Here is a 19,211-nt window from a genome sequence, read left to right on the forward strand (position 1 = left end):
CAAAAGGAAGGGCCTGACCGGGGATTGAACCCGGGACCTCTCGCAAACTTTAGTACTCTTGTGAGAACTGAGATGTCACTCCCGAAGCAAGAATCATACCGCTAGACCATCAGGCCGGACACTAGATCCTAGTCATTTGTTAGTGCTGGTGTCCCAAAATTTGGAATATAAACGATTGATTGATTGACACAGGATACTAGATTCGTTGAACTACACACCGGATCTTGGTTGATAGTAGATGAAATAATTAGATTGCGATGCAAGATTCATTGAGTGATAGTAATTTGACTCGGCATTACGTAGTCTACAATCTGCCTCCCCGTAATTCCTGTGTAGCACCAACATGGGCTACGATAATCCAGCAACCCTGGCTGACAGCTGTCATGCAGTGCCTCACATTCCCAAAGATTTATTATGTTATCGAACTGGCGTTGGTCTACGATTTGTTGAATCAAGGTCGACAGGATACTCTGAGACTGTTCGCTGCATTCTGTTTCCTCCGGCTTACAGACTATCAAGTGTATCAGCTCGGCTCATTGATAATGCTAGCGAGACTAAATGTACTATAACCTTCAAAGATGGCTGCAACATAAAACATGGTATTCATTACACTGCGGCCAGAATCCGGAAACTCCTCGCTAATACTAATCCTTTACCCACCCAGATAAATTGTAAAACACACCCCAATAGCTACTCCTCTGTCGTGTGCCCCGAAGATGTCCGAAGCTTGATGCGGATGCGATTCCTTTGTTTTGGTTTACTAGCTGGACGAGAGCTCTATCTCTCAGGCTCCAGATGTGACCACTCAGGAATCGCCTTGATCTGCTGCCACATGTATTTTTCGAGCTTGTTCGCCGACTTCGCGTAGGGTGTGCTCTCATTATTGTACTTCCTGCAGTTGTCGAAAACAAGCTTGGCGTCCTTGATGAAATCTTCAGGCGTGAGGTACTGGTCGGCCTCAAGTTTGCTCTCCATCGTACTAAGATCCATAGGCTCCTTGATAACTTCGTAGTAGTCGGCCACGTCGTCGCGGTTAACAGGCACAAGGAATGGCCAGGCCGAGTTGTGGTTCTGTAGATCGTTGAGTAAGTGGAGCAGTTGGTTGTAGTTGGGCCCATGGCGAGGTTGGCGGGCTAGCTCGTCCATATCAGGAGACCATCCTGATGCTCGAATGGCCGGAATATCGAGAGGGTTGATCTCGGTGATTCCGTTCTTCCACTCCTTCGGCGGAGCATGGATATTGTGTGATTTGGAGTAAGCGCGGATCTTGGCTTGGACGCATTCTTTCTGCTTAAGGAGCATGCGACCCATTTCGAGATATCGAATCCGCGGCAGCATCGAACACTGCATAATTGTACCGCCTTCATAATCCTTGATGTATCCCATCCAGACCTTTTTGTCGAGGGTGATTTCTTTAGTGAAACCCTGCTTTTTGAAGTAACCAATAGCGTAGTTGTCGGCATAAGTGAGGAAATGCATCACGTCGCTTGTTGCCTTGACATAATCCTTCAAGTGCGACATGAGATGGGCACCGTATCCCTTGACTTGCTGGTCAGAACTAATGGCACAGAAGACAATCTCGGCGAAACGGCGACCCTTGAAAGGACGATATGTGATCCCTCCAACAACTTCAAGGGGCTTCTTGACGATCGCAATCGATAAGTGTGTTCGGTCGTAAACTAGTCGCGCAATATAATCCTTAGGCATTTTGGGAAGTTGTTTTTGAAAGATACACTTGAGTCCGGTTAAGATAATGAGTGATTCGCGCTCGTTGTCGTTGTTGACTACTCGGAATTCGATTTCGCCATTGCGCTCTTCGATGACGGCGGGCTGTAATGATCATGTGAGTACAGGGTATGTGTATGAGGTTTGTTAGCAGACCGACCTTTTCAGGGAAAGGAATCCTCTTGATCTCCGGTTTCTTCTCCGGAGGCTCAGCCGAGTCATCTTGCTTGATGCGCTTTGATGGGGTAGGAGACGATGGCTCCTCCTCAGCTTTGCGCTTGCCGTCTGAGTGAGATATTGTGAGAAATTCCATCGTAGTTGTGGTCGCATATCTGATAAGACTTACTTTCTTCTGACATAATCGCAACAGGAATCCTGTCGGGTTCTTCAACTGTGAAGTTAATTAGGGAGCAAGTGAGTTATGATAGAATGGAGTATCATGACAGCGGAGTGAGGCGCGTCGAGAATGTCCGTGCACTGCTTATGTCATTCAATGTGGACCCTACAGCTTGAGGCAGGAGCTGACAGGGGTAGATAAGCGCTAAACCCTATTTGTCTATGGACACGATGCGCCATCGTAAGCTCATGAAGCTTCCCCAGAGCATCTCCTAACAAAGCAGTTTGTCAAGTCAACGCATTCACCTCAACTATTCTACCGCGACACATCAATTTCTCGCGAAACCCCACTGCTCACCCTCTCAAACCACAGTCCACTCTTTCCAATTTAGCCTATGGATTCTTCGCTGCATGAGGTCTGGCAAGCTGCTGCTGGCAGTCCCTTCTTCCCTACTGTGAGCAAAGGAAGCCAGTTCTGGGTCGCCTTTTTCTTGCTCCTCCTCGGATTCTCTCTCACCGGCGTCTTTGCCCTGAGTAAGTGTCTTGACTCTCATCTGCCTTTCTGCCTACTGACTGGTTTCAGACCGCACACTCGTCAACGTTCCCGTACTAGGCATTCCAGCCTCCATCGCCATTGCGTACGTTCTCCATCGACTGTCCCTTATCTTCTCAATTACTTACTTTCCACAGTTTCGGAGTGGTCTATATGTTCTGTGCGGTCGGAGTCTACGTCTAAGATACCCAAAAGTCCTCATTTCGATCGGTTTCGTGTAAAATAGTTGGAGCAATCAAGAGAAGCCGCTACTACAGGCGCCTGTTGCTTTTCTGCCAGTTATCGTACTTTTTATCCACCCATTATCCTCAATCTACCACATTTCCCAATCTCGAAATGGCACCAGACGCTCAGCCAATCTTTCGCGCAGTTGCGACTTCGACCAGACCACTGTATCAACTCCTCAGATGCATCAACTTTGCACCCAGAGTTCATGTTCAAATTACAGAGGATGGCGTTCGTTTCGCTGCTGACCATGCACGGGTGATGCAAGGTTAGTTTGACAGCTTTCCTTGGGATAGACCACAACTGACAAGCATCAGGAGTTGCATTTCTCGATAAAGCTCTCTTCTCATCATATACAGCCAATCTCCCTGCTCAGGATGGCGACAATCCTCCCGAGCTTCCTAATTTTCAACTTTCATTATCTTCTGTTCTCGAAGTACTCCAGATTTTTGGAGCCGTAGACGTGGCCACACGGGCTCAAAAAGCAGACCAGGATCCTTATCGCAGCAATCTTCGGAACTATCGGCCTGATGCTTTCAGTAACCAAACTCTTGGTATTTCTGGCACTTGTACTCTGCAGTATGGCCAAGAGGGGGATCCATTCAAGATCACCATTGAGGAGTCTGGAGTTAAGACAACAGCGTCATTGACAACCTATCTACCGGAAATACCTGATGATATTCCATTTGACCGCAATGATCTGTCCTTCAAAATCATTATGCAATCTCGGACGCTACTCGATTCTATGGCAGAGATTTCCCCGACAGCACCGACGAAGCTAACTATCGCAACCACTAAAACCTCACCATTTCTATCTCTCGCTGGTGTCGGGGATCTTGGAAGCTCAGGAGTGGACTTCGCCCGTGGAAGAGAACTTCTCGAAACCTTCAACATCCAGGAACGATGGTCTCAGGCGTACAAGTTCGACTTTATCAAGAATTCAACAGAAGCAATGCGGATTGCCACCAAGGTTAGTTTACGAGGGGATGGTCAGGGGGTACTGAGTCTGCAATTCATGGTGGATATTGAAGGTGGCAAGCGAAGCTTTTTGGACTTTCGGTTCGTTCCATTCATCTCGCACGATGAGTATGATGATGAGGACGATGAGATAGAGGAGGCTGGCGAAGCAGACTAGATATATTGACTGGAAAAGTTCTTCACAGAGGGATGTTAATGTGAAGAAATTGTCTCACCCAACCACTCATGTCTCACATACCTTTTCTACTGCTAGCCGTTCTGTCTTGTTACTGGTTGGTGATGAACCCTTTTTGGAAATCCCTCGTCTCCCTTGATCCACCAATGGAATGCAGCATGAAGCAATCTGGAACATGCCCTACGTCGAAGCTATCGTGGCCGGAATGATGGATCCAGCCTCCTCTGGCATCGTTCCATCTATCGCAGACTCTGCGCCAGCGATGCTGTGCTGAAAAAGGGGCCTCATCCCACCTATTTCCGTTTGTTCAGCTTCTTCAGCACATTTCATATTTCCACTCCATCATTATCTTCGATCCATCACCCGTCAGACCTGCAGAGCAGAACGACGCTTTATTTCTTTACCATGAGCCAGTATAAAGATATCCAAATCATCATGTCCTCCAAGCCCTGCACCACAAACACCACCACCTCCTCCAAGAACAACAGAAAGATTTCATGTCATGACTGCCTCTTTGGCCCTCTGAGGTCATGGGCAAAGACGAAATTTGGAAAGAAGCCTACATATGTTGAGCTGCATGATGACTTTGAGCCTTTGCTTGATGAGAAGAGAGCACCTAGGCCTACCTATGAAGTATCCAAGATCATGCGCATTGCTACACCACGAACGATTAAACGATACAACCGGCTGCCTTGAAGATAAACACATGAACGAAAACAACCGGTCATCATTCAGCCATTGCTCGGTTTAGTCGTCCAGAAGCACATTATGCGATACGGAAACACAAAAACTATATATGAGAAACGAGAGACATTTTTATGAATTACAAGATCTTATGGGAGTACTGCAGGTCGGTGTATTGCTATGGGGTGTCGGGACCTGATGCTGTAAATGAATTATGGTTATGGAATACAAAAAAGGAGTTTGAATAAATTGCACGGCTTTGGCCTATATTTAGTTTATTTTAAATGCATGAATATCATTTCTACAACATTGCTCCCGATGTTACAACTCAATCCGTAGGAAGTCCATGAGAATAGATTGGGGTCCAGCAATTTGGAATCCTAGCCTGTAGCTTCTTGTGATGGCTGAAGACGTTAATCCAAAATGTCAAAAAGACTTAGGTAAATTGGCATAAATTTAGGATACCTTTACTACTTTTAGGATATCTTTTACTGAGTTTATTTTGATACCCTACATAAAGGTCTGGTGTTTTCTTGCTCCCTCAGGGCTGACCTATAGCTTCTTGTGATGGCAGTCTTGACAATTGCATGGAAATCCCGGCAAGAATATGGGCCCAGTTCTGTTTCATGTGGTCGAAGCTCACTTGCATCAATGTCTGATATGCTCGGAACATCACGAGTATGAGAGAATTACTTGACTGTGTTCCTATCGGTGGGTGGCCGACTCCCCGGAGAGCTCGTGTCAGCCGCGAGGAATAGCATCCTGGGATATGCCTTGACCATGAGGTTGAGAGGACGGAAACGAATATACCGCAACATGGATCATATTAAATTAGACTCAGCTGAGGTACGTTGAAGAATATAAACGGACACTGTCCCAAGGATTGACCTTGGTGTTGTTGGGGGCTATGGTGTTCTAATGCTTCCAGCGCTGGGCAACTCCGAAAATTGGTAACAAAAGACCAGGAAAAAAAAAATATTACATGTGCATCAAGGATCCAAATATAGAGTATTTCTTGTTTTAATGGGCTTTTTCTATTGGCCCCCATGAAATGTTCTGCATCATTGAGGCTCAGAAAGCGATTTTTAACTGCCGTGTCCGAGAAAGGCAGGTGCGCCAGGAACGAACAAGGTTATTATCCATCCTTCACGGGCAGGATCGATTCCTCCCGCGGAAAAAGAACCCACCAAATACAACATCACTTCAACTGCGCCACGCTTCGACTGTCTATCGATTCTTCTCTCATTGTGACCTCAAGCTCTTGTCAATTAATCTTCACCGCTGTCTTGACGCAGTCAAATCATCCTGATACGATGCCATGGCTCTCCCAATGCAAGCAGCCGTCGATGGTTCACCGCTCGGAATTGGAATGAAGACACAATAAAGTATCGGATCTACTAGCGATAGGTACCCATCGCTAATCGTTTGCCCGTAGCCCGTCAATGCACGCGGGAAACTTTCCTTTCCCGTTCTCCACCTTAAGATCAGCATCAAGGCCCGGTAGATCAGCCGCCCATTGCCAAGACAATCATTCGACTCGATACAAGCTCCTAAGGCATTTCGAGTTACCGCCGACATCAGGGCTCTCTCTTCAGGTTAGCACTGCAGGCTACCGAATTCCAGGGGTTACAGTGCATACGTAGGCTGACAGAAGGATCGTTTCTACTACTGCATCATCCCGCTCCGCCTGATACCCACTGCTGTGATGTTACAGGACGTAGTGGGCTCTCAACTTGTCTCCGACGTCAAGATGCTTTATCCAGACGGGTAGCGACTTTGATGTGTTGTACGGGCCCTTTCCTTGGGTCCGGCTATTTGATATCCGGAACTCGAACGAACCACTGAAGATTAGTGGGTGGTTGGGAGTTGTTGCACAAACTGGATACGATGACCGGGTCTCGACGTTCGAAGCAAGACATCTTGTTTCCTGCTTCTTGCAGGCCTGAAAGAACAGCCCCGAATAGCATCAGCCACGATCAACCAATAGCCAATCAGCATGGAAGTAAACCAACCATATACAGATTGCCTGTATTGGTATGACTTTGCTTGCATGCATCTGGGGGCCATTGTTGCTCCACAACACCATGATTGAGGATAGGCTTACAGACAGAGGAAGGACCGCACGAGTTCACCAAGAGTCCATTCCCTGACTGCATCGCACCGTATGCGTCCTGAGGTATATATCTACTGATGAATCCTGCGACATCTGGGCAGTTGAATTGTTTGCAGGCCAAATCGCATCTGGTTTCCGCATTCGGGTCCGTTGAACTTTAGACCCATCTAAAGCAGCCTCGAATCCGGCGACACTGAATGAGATCGCATCCACTCATCTAGAGCATATACTTGCCAGCATTTGCTCGACAAACTCTCTTTTCAACGCACTTCTTTCATTCTTCTTCTTCCTTTGCTTCAGGACTATGTGAAACCGTTTTTTGTTTTGTTTTGTTTTTGAATTTTCTTCGTTCCATCATCTGCCTTTGTCGGGCAAGCCAAGATGCCTGGCTTGATACGGCGACTTATAACTCCTCAACGGTCACAACACAATATCAGAGATCGGGATCGTGGTCGCGATCGCCATGAAGATCTCACTGATTCATGCGAGGACTTGAGTTCTTGTTGCGCCAAGTCTTCACAAAGAAAGACCAACAAGGCCAAGTCACGTCTTCCAGTTCCAAGGAAAGGTGCAACGCCTGTTACTATTCAAAGAATACCTGACGTACACCGTATTGCGAACGCAGTTCCTCCTCTACCAACTCCACGTTTACGAGCACCATCTGTCAGCTCTTCACGCTGTGAGGGGCGAAATGCTGCTCTTGAGGCTCTCACAGGCAATGATCCCACCAACAGATGGCCTGCACCTGTTCTTTGTCCAAGTGAGCACGGACAAGCCCACCCACATTCCTACCATCACTCCCATTCCTCCCAATCATCTCGGTACCTGCGCCCCCCTCAGTCTAGGAATGGTCCTCTCGGCCCTGTCCATGCAAACGACAATAGTACACACCTAGAAAGAACCTCACCAGAGGCGTCGATTCTTTCTTTGTCGGACCATGGCGTTGATGGTTACGAGGCCGGGCCAACCACCTGGCAGCCTGCCCAACCCATGTACGACGGTCAAAGCCTTGGCTCGTCATCAGACAGCGTTGACCGTCTATTTCGTGAGACTGATGAGGCATTCAAAGCTCTTGGATCTGCACTTAGAGAAACCCAACGTGCATCACAACTATCTGTTTTACCTTCACCACCCTCACCACCAGGAATTCCAACCTCTCACAAACACTCCAAATCCATGCCGCTGCCCACGGGCTTTCAAAAACATTCGAGATGGAGAAGGGAGGATTCACCCTCTACTTCATCTCAAAGATCATCACCGGATAGAAGGACTTCGGTGGTGAAGAAACCTCAGAGAAAGAAGCATAGTCTTGTAGGGACACCATTTTCGAAAGCGGCGATCCGCACGCCAAGATGGACTTTGTCGGAGAATGTGACAGAAATTCTCACAGGGCAGCGTTTCAGACGCATCGAAGCTGATGAGATGCTAACACCGGATCGCATTGAAGCACTGCGCAAGAAACGAGAGGCTGCACAACAATTAGACGACGAGCGCGCTACCACTAGAGAACGATATTCTATCGACTCCGTTCGCAGTGCAGCATCAGATAACTCCGAGACAGACATTGAGCCATTCCATCTTGACGAATTAGCATCTCGAATTAGAGCGAGACAGGCTGTGGAGAATTCGGCAGTTCCGGTCGTAGTAACGCCTCCTGCCACAGACCGGACTCCTGATCTGGATCTTGTTTCCCGAAACGTTTCGAAACGGGCCTCAGGGGAGGATGATGATGAGTCAGTTGGGAGTAACAAAGATAAAAGTGACGCATCGCCAGAGATCTCACCCCAATTGCCGGTCAAGAATCCTGCACGATTCGGTGCAGAGACTTCACAAAAGCTACCATCGATCCCCGAAGCCATTGGGGCGGCGACAGCGAAAGACGAGGCAAGCATTGAGCGTCCGGCTAGCCTGCCGACCACCGAAATCACCAATATGAAGATGGAAGAGAACGATGAGTTCTTCTACCTCAAGAGTACACCCTATACTCTCACAAAACCATCTTTCCGTCATGGACCTATCACCCTAGCCAAGGCCGAGGTTGGCAAAGGAGTCAAGACCATGGACGACACATTAGACTGGACAGCGTTCCAGATGGCGATCTTGGGAGGAGCCGGGGATTTCCTCGAAGACACGTCGAGCGAGGAGGACACAAAGCAGGTGGAAGAAATCACATCGTGGTTCGATACGTTTGGCTTTGAGACATACGGGGTGCTGATACCCGGAGACGTGCCTGAGCCAGAACCAGAACGCGTGGCTGTTTCTGTGTCAGAGCATACGCCTTCAATGAGGTCTTCGGCTCACAGCACTCTCTCGTCGACGCCTTCAACCATCGACACTGAAGTTGACCTGCCGATCCCGGTGGGTGCAGAGTTCCCCTCCGGGTTCTGGAACGCCCCGGGGCCCGGCCAGACTCTCAACAAAGCTAAGTTCTATAACAGCACAGGGCTAAAACGATGGGTTGGCGAAGGACGACCGAAACGCCCTTCGTCACACAGCTCGGAAGACAGCCTACCACCGAGCCCAATGATGCCTCTCGTGGTTCATATGGGCTCTGGCGAAGCCGATATTCCGGATACGGTACCGATGGGTTACAACCTAGACCATGACCTGCCTGATTTTCTGAAGTGGGAGGCGGAAAATGTGTATGCATCTGGGTTCAGTGTATCACCGTGAGGGTGATTTTTGTTCGTTCCTTTGTTATTCGCGGTTCATTTGGCTGGGATGCTGATGTATCCATCCCATGCATGAGATTTCATTTTGACATGTTTACCATATACCAAAGCATTGAAGGCGCTGAGAGCATTTATAATAGATGATCAACATATCGATACGAAGTATCACGTTATATAGATGATGTAAAAGAGTTGACGTTTGATGGTTGACATTTGACATTTGATGTTATAGCGTGAAGATTGTATCGTCAAAGTTAGTGTTTACAGTGGGTAAGATTACAGCGACGAGTGAGTGCCTGTGTCTGTGGTAGCCAATCAATTCCCCGGACTCACAGCCAACCGTCTCATGCGATCCTTGCAAAAGCATCTCATCAACTAAAGTGCCAAAACAAAGGCAACAAAAAACGTGCCCTATTCTTTTTCTATTTCTTCCACATCCTTATCCTTCCGTCTCCCAAACAAGAACATATACAAAGACGTCTCCCTCTATTTCCACGTCACCCTCACCAAGTCATCATAACAACCAAAGCCCTTTGTGTTCATCAATAGCTTCTCAAAGCCAGAAACAACTCTTCCACCGCCAACCACAAAGAAATCACAATGCTCAGACGACCTGCAACAACTCTACACATCACTTCAGAGGACGTCGCTTCTTACGAGGACCGTCGTGCACGTGAAGCCCTCGTCGCAGCACAGCAAGCACGAAGAGCTGCTGCTGTGGCGGCTGCTCAGCAGAGTCAGGCTGATATGGAGGGCGTCCATCAGGCGCTGCAGGAGAGGGAGAGGGATGATGATGTCAGGAGGGTCCGGGAGGAGAGAATCGGTATTTCGAGGAGGAGATGAGAGGAGGGAGTGGTTACGAGTTATGCCTATGATGGGGTTGGGTCTGGGTTTGATAAAGCGGCTCATGGTTCTTAGTTGACCGTTTTGTATGATGAAATATATCTGTTCATTCCTATTACTTTTATCGTCTTGTTTATACATACAAAACAGCTCTGCGAGAGCGCTATATCGGCTATTAAGCAAAGCCTGTTTTCCAAGAACATCAATATGTTCTCCTAACCCAATGTGAATTATTATATACAGAGCGCTTGAAGCTGTTCTGGCCAAAACCGATACTCCTCCCAATGCGCGTTTGTTTATCCTCTCCATGCAAGATATGCGAAAAACGAGACTGTCATCCAAGCAACACGCCATGTCGTCGTCCATAGTTCTCGAACGATAACGCCAAGAGCCTTCTTACCACCGATACGCTGATCCTGAACGCTTGTGCTAAAGAGATTATCGTCGAGATGGATTCGTGGTCCGCCTGCAGACCCCCAGCCCCAGCGCTTATCGCTACGGCCTCCACGTCGAGCCTGCCATCGACCTGAGGTCTGAACAGGGGACGCGCTTCGTCCATTACGGGGTGCTGCGGCTGATAGGCGTGAGGGTAGGTGATGCGCTGAAGTACCTGAAGATGTGGTGTTGCGGTATGACGATGCCTCAGGGGGGTCCATCTTGTCCTTATACATAGGCAGGACAGCTGAAGGCGATGACTTCTCGGGCTCGAGAGCGAAAGGGGCGAGTGAGAGCGCAGGTACAAGTGCAGCGCGAACGACGAGAAGCACAAGCGTTGCGACGATGAAGACGATATACTCCATATATGTATGGATCTGGTTCGGCAAAAGACACAGATGAGTCTGGATCGTCTGCTCTGGTGCTCCAGGCAGTGGCTTGCCTTGAGCATCAACAGGGTTGTACATGCTCGCCATGAGGAAACCCGGGGTAGGAACACCCATGGCCATGCTCATACTCTTGACGGTAATTTCCCGAACATTCTCCTTCGCATCAGAATGCACAACCTCGCAGTAGTCGTGATCATCGCCTGAGAATACATGCTTGATGTTGCCCACCTTTTCAACCAGCTTGACTGAGTCCTCTTCGTTGAGCACGTTCTGGTATTGATATCCACCAACGACGCTGAGAGCGTTTCGATGATCAGGGAATACTGGCTCTTTCTGCCCCTTGGGAGGTTTGGCGGGTGGCCAATGTTCTCGCTGAGGTCCGCAAGGTGTTCCAGGGGCTCGATAGAGCGGAACGTGAGTCAGGAGAATCGTAGGAAAGTCGGGTCCGTCAGCCTTTTCTGCTTCAGGGTTGTTCCCCCATGTTGGTTTCGACCTTTCCAGCTCCTCGACGTGGTGAGGATATCGAAGGCCTCCTTGGAGATCGTAATAATGGCGCAACTCCTCCTCAGCTGCTTTTCTCTTCAGTGTCTTTACACCATCCAAAAACTCATTCACAGGTCCATAGATAGGCTGCAAATCATGCTGGTTCTTCCACTCTGAAGTATCCGCGCTCAGAGAGACCGAGTCAACAGACACAATCGTATGGTTTCCAACGACATCAACACGATTCACATCCCCAAAGAATGCACTGAATCGATCCCGCACTGAAACCTGGACTTGCGCACCAAAACCCAAGTCATGGTTTCCCGGTAAACTCGTCACCAGCTTCCGCCCGCGCTGCCAAGCCCCGGGTGCTTCTCCACCGTCATTGAAGTGCTCGAAGAAGATATCCCCGAATCTCTCATACTCGTGTAACCAGAAATCCTCGCCGTACTTGTCGTGCCACGTTTGAACCAACTTCTTCTCCTCCTTTGAACGGCCACGTCCCCATTTCGGATCGACGAACTTGCCCTCGCGGGTCTTCCACTCCCGGCCACCGTCGAAAAGATCGCCGAGAAAGAACAGACTGTCGGGATGTAATCGTCGCTGCATGGCTCGGTAGCCTCGTCGTAGGTAGTTGTCGGTAATGAGGACTGTGAGAGGATTGATAGGCCAGGGACGACCTGGGTAGGAATGAGGATCGATTATTTGGGGGTCGGCGACGAAGACGAGGTGGTGAGGTTTCGCATCTTTCGGCTACACATCGTCAGTCATGTCTCTTCCAAGTCACATGCTGCACTGAGAGAAGCCAAACATACCCATCTCTCCCAATGATCCCAATCGCAGTTCGCAACCTTGCTGTTAAACACCCATCGCTCGCCATACAACAACACTACCATCCAAAACAATACCACCAGATGTGGAAAGCTCAACAACCGTCTTGAAGTAAGATTCCGCCGTAATCTCCGCGCAATTCGTTCACCCATCGACGCAGCTAGACGCTTTCCCGGCCCAAGAGCCCACAGCCTCAGCTGATGCGCCGTCTGCTGTGCGTTGACCGATAGAACATGGCCTATTGACTGGATGTTCCTCGGAACCTTGGAGTTGGTGTGATACTGGTATTGGCGCGACATGATGGCGCCATGCCCTTGCTCCCACGATCCAAAGCCTCGCAGTTAGGCTCTCCACGCAAAAAGTGTCGTCGTATCGTGGTTCGTTCACAATGCGGTATTCGTCGTCGAAGTACGGAGTAGCCTTTGTTGATCGACGTTTCAGGGAACAAGGAGGCCCCTTGATACGAATGTCAATGTTTCAGTCAAACAATTTATCGTCTCGTTTTCGTGCTCTTTCTAATTTCGGGGCCGTGTCGCAGCAATTCGCCGTCTTTTCGTGTCCAACGTCGTATAAATTGTGAAAGGAGTGAATAGTTCAAGAGTCTTGAAAGAAAGATGGCGTGTTGAAGTTGGTCTCCTCATAAGGACAAATACGTTAGCACGTAGCTCGACCTTCCTCATGCGTGCCTCGACATGATTCGCCAACTTTCTTTCTTCCGGTCTGCATGAGGAAATTCCGGGGCCTGGTTGGGGCTTGCTTAGCGCTCGGATCCCCGCTATTCAGGGGTTTTAGCGGCTGACGAACTGCAAGTGTCCCTCGAACTGTCTCAGGGGCAAGACTCAAGTCGGCCCGGACTATCGGTTGATGGATTCAATAAAAACATCAGGTAACAAGAGGAAGAGAGGATTAGAAATGGATCAACGCTCGTTTTTCATTTATAGCATGAATCAAAATATACACGCCTTTTAGATGGCTGTATCTACACTGCTAATTTTCCCATAGTAACACATATCCCAAAAAAAAAAAACTCCGTCCGAATGCCGAGAGCATATAAAGAGGCTATGTCAAGATACAGAACCATATGCTGAAATATTAAACACACAGATAGTCCATATCAGACCTATCTCACGCGGTAAACATCAATGTCGTCATCGTCGTCTTCACTATAATCGTCATCCTCCGGAGGAGCTCGGTTCTTGGGCTTCTTGCTGCGGAAGCTGAGCAGTCTCTTAAACCCACTCGGCTCCGCAGGCTCAGCACCTGCAGCATGAGCTGCGCCCGACTCCGGTTCTGGCACGTTCTGTGCCTCATTATCAGCGTCGTAGTCATAGAACAGCTTCGGTACGAGCAGCCTGTAAGGCTTGGTGATGCCCGTGGGGTCCTTGGGATTGATCTCGACGTTCAGGGTGATGTCGAGTCCACCCTCTAGATCAACGGCATACTTGTCTGCCTGCTTCTTCTGCTTGGTTGAAAGACCTGTAGGTGTCCTGTAAAAGTTTCCAGGACGAGGCGCAGGAGGAATGTAGCCCACAGCCTCGCGCGAGTGTGACATGGCTCGCGATCCCACGGTTTGAGATCTACGAGGCTGGGACATAAAGTAGGAGTCGTCACCCTCAGTATATTCGTCGTAGGCAGCTCCACCTCGAATACCCGAAGGACGAGCGCCTCCTCGTCGAGGAGACTGGGGCTCATCCCAGTACTCCTCATCATCATATTCGTCTTCGTCTCCCCAGGTACCGTTGATGCCACCGTCATCAGCAGCACGACGCTGACTAGGTCGTCGAATGAAGCTGAAGAATCCGGCCTTCTTGGCATCGGGAGCCTGGTCAACAGACATGGATCGCTGAAGCTTGGCTGGGGGAGGTCGGCCCCCATCTGCCGAATTTCGTCGCGACAGGCTGCGGAATAGACCGCCACCTCCGCCTCTGGTGACAGGAGGTCGAGGGCCACGAACGGTGTCTCTGCTTAGGTCAGGGCGATTGTCCGAAGATGTCGACTTGCTTCTAGAGAGGGACAATCTTCGGAGAAGGCCACCGCCTTGAGGCTTAGGGGGAGGGCTTGGGCTTCTTCCATCAGAAGATCCAGGAGGTGTTGGTGGAGGTGTGGTTCCAGGCTGCCACTCGCGAATCGCACACCAATTTCGGTGCGGAAGAAGATGCTTGTTGTTTCGCGGCTTGCCATCAACTCCTTGCTGGAAGAGGGGGATCATGTCCTCGTCAGTCTGCTTGTCGAAGTGGTGCACCTTGTTTCTCTTGTTCAGCACATCAGCCATCAGATCAGGAGGTGGTGTGTTGGCAATGGCTGATGAGATGATGTTGGGCATGTATCGCGGGTCCTTGTGTTTGGCAAGTCCCAACTTGGGGTTGGAGTAGAACTGTCCAACAGCCGCAAGATGGACGTCACCGCTGAGGATAGTGACTCGCAAAGACTTGTCAATAGCCAGATCCTGCAAGTCTTCAACCACGACGGCTCGCTCCTGTTTGTGATTCTTGGCAGTCCAGTGATCGTTCAGATCATCCAAGACTTCAACACCGCCATCAATATTGTTGAGAGCCTTGCCAAAGACACCGGTCCTGCCAAGTGCCTTGACAGGATCCATCAGTCTGGATGTCAAGCTATTATCACGTCAGTATTGAGTTTTTGGTAATCACTCGGCAAGTCACTCACATATTCTCCAACCAGACCAATCTGGGGTACGCAATAGGAATACCCAGGAGCACCAGAAGATGTTCGACCTGTCCACGGCGGACCTCGGCGTACAGTCGGTTCATAATCTTCTCCCATGTCTTGTCAGAAACAACATCATGCTCTGTCCTCTCAGTACGGCAGTCGACTGCAAGAAGTCCAACTCTGGAACCAACAGACATGAACAGACTGCGGCCAACTTCGCCGATGTATGGACCAGGCTCTGAGCCAAGAATCCAGCTTGACTCGGTAGTCTCTGTCTCAGTGGCAATGGACTGGTGCTGGAACAGCATATAGTACTTGTACGCAATTGCACCCAGGCCACTGAAAACAGGCGACTTCATGTCGTGATGAGGATACGATCCATATCCGTCAAAGATGTCGTGATCATCCCACATATTGACCATGGGAATCTGGGAGTTAGCAAGGCCAAACAGACCTTGTGAGAACCACATGCAGTACCTCTCTAGGTAAAAGGTCTCCAGCTCATCTTGCATCTCAGGAGTCAGAGCAGCAGTGTGCTTATGGACAGGGTTGCGCATCCGAAGCCACTCCTTGAAAAGGCTGCATTCTTCCGACACACAATCGTTGTAGATCTGGTCACCGCCACCAATCATGAGATGGAAAGGTCGTGTTTGGTGGTTGTTCAACACATCGCGCCACATGGGATCAGGGCCACTAAGCTCATCAGGCTTGACGCTCATGCTGAAACCGTTGCAGCTGTGGAACATCATGTTCATAGTGTCGCCTTGAGCAGGGACCCAGAAACCTGTGGCCGGTCCGCGGTTGATGCGATACGCAATGCGCTGCTGCTTCTCACGGAGCTCCACTTCGATGTTGAAGCGCCAGAAAGTGCATCCGCGCTCAGTGTGAAGCCTGGAGCCTCTCACATCTTTGTACTTCTGGACCTTCTCACCATCGATGCCAATACGCTTTCGACGGCTGGCGAAAGATCCAGGCAGATCAGTTGGGCCGTCAGGGCCTGATTGATGAGGAGCGCTGCGAGTCTGCTCGAACAGTCCAGCATCAGTCTCGTCACGCGAGAGATCCTTGGCCTCATCTATATGATCCACAGGGCGCACGTAAAGGGTTTCTCCTCTACGGCCCACCTTGGGGTGCCCCGCGATAGGATCAACGTACTCGGGCGACAAGTCACCCTTGACGCGATGAGGAGGGGGAGGTAGCAGCTCAAGGCCTTGGACGAAAAGGCGAAGTGTGGGTGCAATATCATATGAAGAGTCAGAATCTTGAGTGACAATCATGATGCTGCCACGCCACATCTCTCGTTCCACCAGAGCACCAGTTCTATCTGTTCTGCTGGGGACCTTCTCGCGCTTGATCCCGCAGTATCTCAACAGCGGGCCACACTTCATGAAGAGTGCAGGCTTAAAGCGAGTAGGGGCTAAAGGGTTGTGTCAGTTGATTTCGGATCGACGATAAAATAGCACCACACTTACACTGCTCGTTGTATTCGCCATCAAAGGCCTCAGCCTTTCGTGGTCGTGCCGCGTAGCCCTTGCTCTTATCTTGCTCCCACCAAGCCTGGTGTGTGTCTGGCTCTGGAAAGTGGCTATCCTGGAGATCCAAGAAGTTTCCGGACAAGCTACCAACGGTTCCCTTCTTCCACTCATCAAGCCATTGGGGTGGCTGATACAGGCCATCACCGGGGACCATATCCTCCGGACGCTTGAAGACCATGTTCGAGATGTGATGAGAGTCAGAACTAGCAGAAGAAAAGCTATCTGCTCTCTCAGCCTTCCTACGAACAGCGGCCTGGTTCTGAGCACGAGATCCATCATCAACTTCCTTCCTACCAAGGAGTCTAGTGCCAATGGATTTACCACGAGTAGGAGGAGGAGGAATGAATTCATCCTCGTCAGCGTACTGAACCCGAGGGACAGGCTCAGTAACACGCCTCCTGATACCCTGGTTATCACCAGGCATAGGTATTTGTTGACGCCCAGGAACAAAGTCGACTGATGGTCTTCGTGCATCGTCTGTTAGTGGAGGGTCCGGGGGTAGCTCTTTATCGCGGGTAAAGCGATCATTAAGTTCTTGGGTAATCTGCCGAGTGTTTTGTTGAGTGTTTTGTTGGGTATTCTGTCGAGGAGGAAGTAGGTCATCTTGATCATCATAGTAGTAGTCATCGTCATCAAACTGTTGTTGCTGGGGTTTCATCGCCGAAACCATAGGTGCAGGACGCCTCTCTGATACCACACGGCGAGGAGCATACTGATAGTCGACTGGCGGAGGCTTCTTGAGCTTGTTGCTGCCACTTCTCGTCAAGGAGAACCCCCCAGTCTGAGGTGCTGGCTGAGTAGGTTCCCTCGCCATGGTCTGTTCAGGAAGCTGTACGTTATCTCGAGCTGCTCTCTCACGGAAGCTCAAGTTGCGCTGAGGGATGCCAGAAGTCGGCTCAACATGTCTGGGAATGGCAGATTGAGGGTCCATGCGCCGAGGCATAGGCTCCATATCGTCCGGTTCCATCATTGCGCCTGAGGCGTAGTACTTCTCTGCTTCTTGGGGATGCGCTACTGACACGCGGCGACGATGTGAGCCTCCTCTCTTCACCGTAACTTGTGGGGGCAATTCTTGATAAACATCTGTTGGCGCATCGTTTTGCGCATTCTGTGGGATATCTCGGTAGGTGTCTTGTGGGACATCGCGAGATGCGTCTCTCTGGGTATCTCTGGGGTATTCTCGTGACACATCCCGAGAAACGTCTCGGGACACATCTCTTTGCGCTGAAGGTTGCGCACCTGAAAAGAAAGCTGTATTGCCCGACGGACGTCTCTCACCATGGGTGATGGAGGGTTTCCGTTCATGAGACCGCACTTGCTGGCCTGCAGGCTGCTTTCCAGCTTTCAATGCCTGTCGTTCTCTTGCGCGTCGTTCAGCGGCTTCAACTCGTGCGCGTTTTTCCTCCTTGGTCATGCTGTCGAGCGTCAGCTCAAGCCTTTGGAGGGGTGATCGGTCGTTTGCGAACGCTTTGCGACGGTCTGAGGACCCGCCTGTTGTTTGTCTCCTCGACAATGGATCGAATGCGCTGGCGCCTGAGCCTCGTCTTGAGAAATCTTCTTGGCCTTGGTCAGGTCTCTGACCACCAGTCCTTTCAGAGGACCTTTGGTATTGATCGTCTTCCATATCGCCGCCTTGTGGGTTAGGATCGCGAGGTGCGGCTGTGTCTGAGGCGGTGTAGGTGTAAGGAAGACCGCCGTTACCGTAAGGATGGCGATAGCTCACAGGAGGACCGCGAGGAACTTCTGGAGCAGGCGGAGGAGGCGACAATGGCTCGTCGTTGTCGTACTCTTCTTGCTGTCGGCTCTGTTGGGGTGGTCTAGAAGCCTCAGCAGCAGGTACGTCTCGTCTGTAAGAAGATGGTCTTGGAGCTAGACCTTGGGGAGCGAAATTAGAAGTGGTTGGAGAATCATAGGGACTAAAGGTAGATTCAGTAGGAGCCTCGGTGACCTGAGTTTGTAAAGAACCACGATTCGATCTGCGAACTGGGGCAGCGTCGAGCGAAGATCTACGGTCAGCATTATAGGCATAGTCGTCCGACTCAGACATGCGGCGGGTATGGCCCGCATGGCCAGTCTGGGCGACCTTGGGCCCAGGTAACTGGCCCCAGTATGGCGTCGACATCTGAGGCTGACAGTTGATCCTCGGGGCGGTGTGATTGGACAAGCGCGTTAGAGGCGAAAAAAAAAAAAGAGACGGAAAAGATGGATGTCAGGCGTTGAATCGCGCGTTACTGTACGTTGGAGCGGGAGGCGGGTAAAGGATGAGAGGCTGAAGCGAACGTAGCGAAGCTTTGATTTTTGGGCTGTTCAGGCGCTAGCAATTCAGTGGAAGGCCCGCGTAAATGGAGCTGTAGCGGGGCGCTGAGTCTAGTCTAGGGCTCATGCGAGCTGCCGGACTAGACAATGCTTTGCAGAATTGGTGTTGTTTAGCTGAGGGAAAGCAAAAAAAGAATTTTCCTGCAGTCTGCAGGGACCAAGAGGAAAAGTTAAGATGGCTGAGGAGGAAAGAGAGATGAGAATTCAAGGCTTTCCTGGGTCGATACGGACGATAGCAGAGCCGGGAA

The 19,211-nt window shown here is 50.1% G+C and overlaps 8 protein-coding genes and 1 non-coding gene across 9 annotated transcripts; 5 read left to right on the forward strand and 4 right to left on the reverse strand.

Annotated features, from left to right (window-relative positions):
• Positions 1-9: 9 nt before the first annotated feature.
• On the reverse strand, positions 10-116 carry tRNA. The gene is made up of 2 exons: positions 81-116; positions 10-45 (listed from the first exon to the last, which is right to left on the reverse strand). It is a non-coding gene; the product is annotated as a tRNA-Pro (tRNA).
• Positions 117-777: 661 nt separating this feature from the next.
• On the reverse strand, positions 778-2,084 carry FPRO_01771 (putative histone acetyltransferase; the record flags this gene model as incomplete). The annotated part of the gene is made up of 3 exons (XM_031227772.1): positions 778-1,830; positions 1,886-2,010; positions 2,072-2,084. 3 exons carry the CDS (start codon positions 2,082-2,084, stop codon positions 778-780), a joined length of 1,191 nt encoding a protein of 396 aa, XP_031074702.1.
• A 372-nt stretch (positions 2,085-2,456) lies between these two features.
• On the forward strand, positions 2,457-2,797 carry FPRO_01770 (uncharacterized protein; the record flags this gene model as incomplete). Its single annotated transcript, XM_031227783.1, has 3 exons — positions 2,457-2,595; positions 2,645-2,699; positions 2,752-2,797. 3 exons carry the CDS (start codon positions 2,457-2,459, stop codon positions 2,795-2,797), a joined length of 240 nt encoding a protein of 79 aa, XP_031074703.1.
• A 153-nt stretch (positions 2,798-2,950) lies between these two features.
• FPRO_01769 (uncharacterized protein) lies at positions 2,951-3,974 on the forward strand (the record flags this gene model as incomplete). The annotated part of the gene is made up of 2 exons (XM_031227794.1): positions 2,951-3,107; positions 3,157-3,974. 2 exons carry the CDS (start codon positions 2,951-2,953, stop codon positions 3,972-3,974), a joined length of 975 nt encoding a protein of 324 aa, XP_031074704.1.
• A 423-nt stretch (positions 3,975-4,397) lies between these two features.
• Positions 4,398-4,688, forward strand: FPRO_01768 (uncharacterized protein; the record flags this gene model as incomplete). The annotated part of the gene is made up of 1 exon (XM_031227805.1): positions 4,398-4,688. The coding sequence occupies one exon, from the start codon at positions 4,398-4,400 to the stop codon at positions 4,686-4,688; it is 291 nt and encodes a 96-aa protein (XP_031074705.1).
• Positions 4,689-7,170: 2,482 nt separating this feature from the next.
• Positions 7,171-9,462, forward strand: FPRO_01767 (uncharacterized protein; the record flags this gene model as incomplete). The annotated part of the gene is made up of 1 exon (XM_031227817.1): positions 7,171-9,462. The coding sequence occupies one exon, from the start codon at positions 7,171-7,173 to the stop codon at positions 9,460-9,462; it is 2,292 nt and encodes a 763-aa protein (XP_031074706.1).
• Positions 9,463-10,061: 599 nt separating this feature from the next.
• FPRO_01766 (uncharacterized protein) lies at positions 10,062-10,304 on the forward strand (the record flags this gene model as incomplete). The annotated part of the gene is made up of 1 exon (XM_031227828.1): positions 10,062-10,304. The coding sequence occupies one exon, from the start codon at positions 10,062-10,064 to the stop codon at positions 10,302-10,304; it is 243 nt and encodes an 80-aa protein (XP_031074707.1).
• Positions 10,305-10,600: 296 nt separating this feature from the next.
• On the reverse strand, positions 10,601-12,741 carry FPRO_01765 (putative protein FR, involved in hyphal branching; the record flags this gene model as incomplete). The annotated part of the gene is made up of 2 exons (XM_031227839.1): positions 10,601-12,364; positions 12,427-12,741. The coding sequence occupies 2 exons, from the start codon at positions 12,739-12,741 to the stop codon at positions 10,601-10,603; spliced, it is 2,079 nt and encodes a 692-aa protein (XP_031074708.1).
• Positions 12,742-13,562: 821 nt separating this feature from the next.
• FPRO_01764 (uncharacterized protein) lies at positions 13,563-18,769 on the reverse strand (the record flags this gene model as incomplete). Its single annotated transcript, XM_031227850.1, has 3 exons — positions 13,563-15,057; positions 15,110-16,529; positions 16,585-18,769. The coding sequence occupies 3 exons, from the start codon at positions 18,767-18,769 to the stop codon at positions 13,563-13,565; spliced, it is 5,100 nt and encodes a 1,699-aa protein (XP_031074709.1).
• Positions 18,770-19,211: the final 442 nt, after the last annotated feature.

This window comes from Fusarium proliferatum, assembly GCF_900067095.1.
Source record: "Fusarium proliferatum ET1 genome assembly, contig: FPRO_scaffold001, whole genome shotgun sequence".
Lineage (NCBI taxonomy): Eukaryota > Fungi > Ascomycota > Sordariomycetes > Hypocreales > Nectriaceae > Fusarium > Fusarium proliferatum.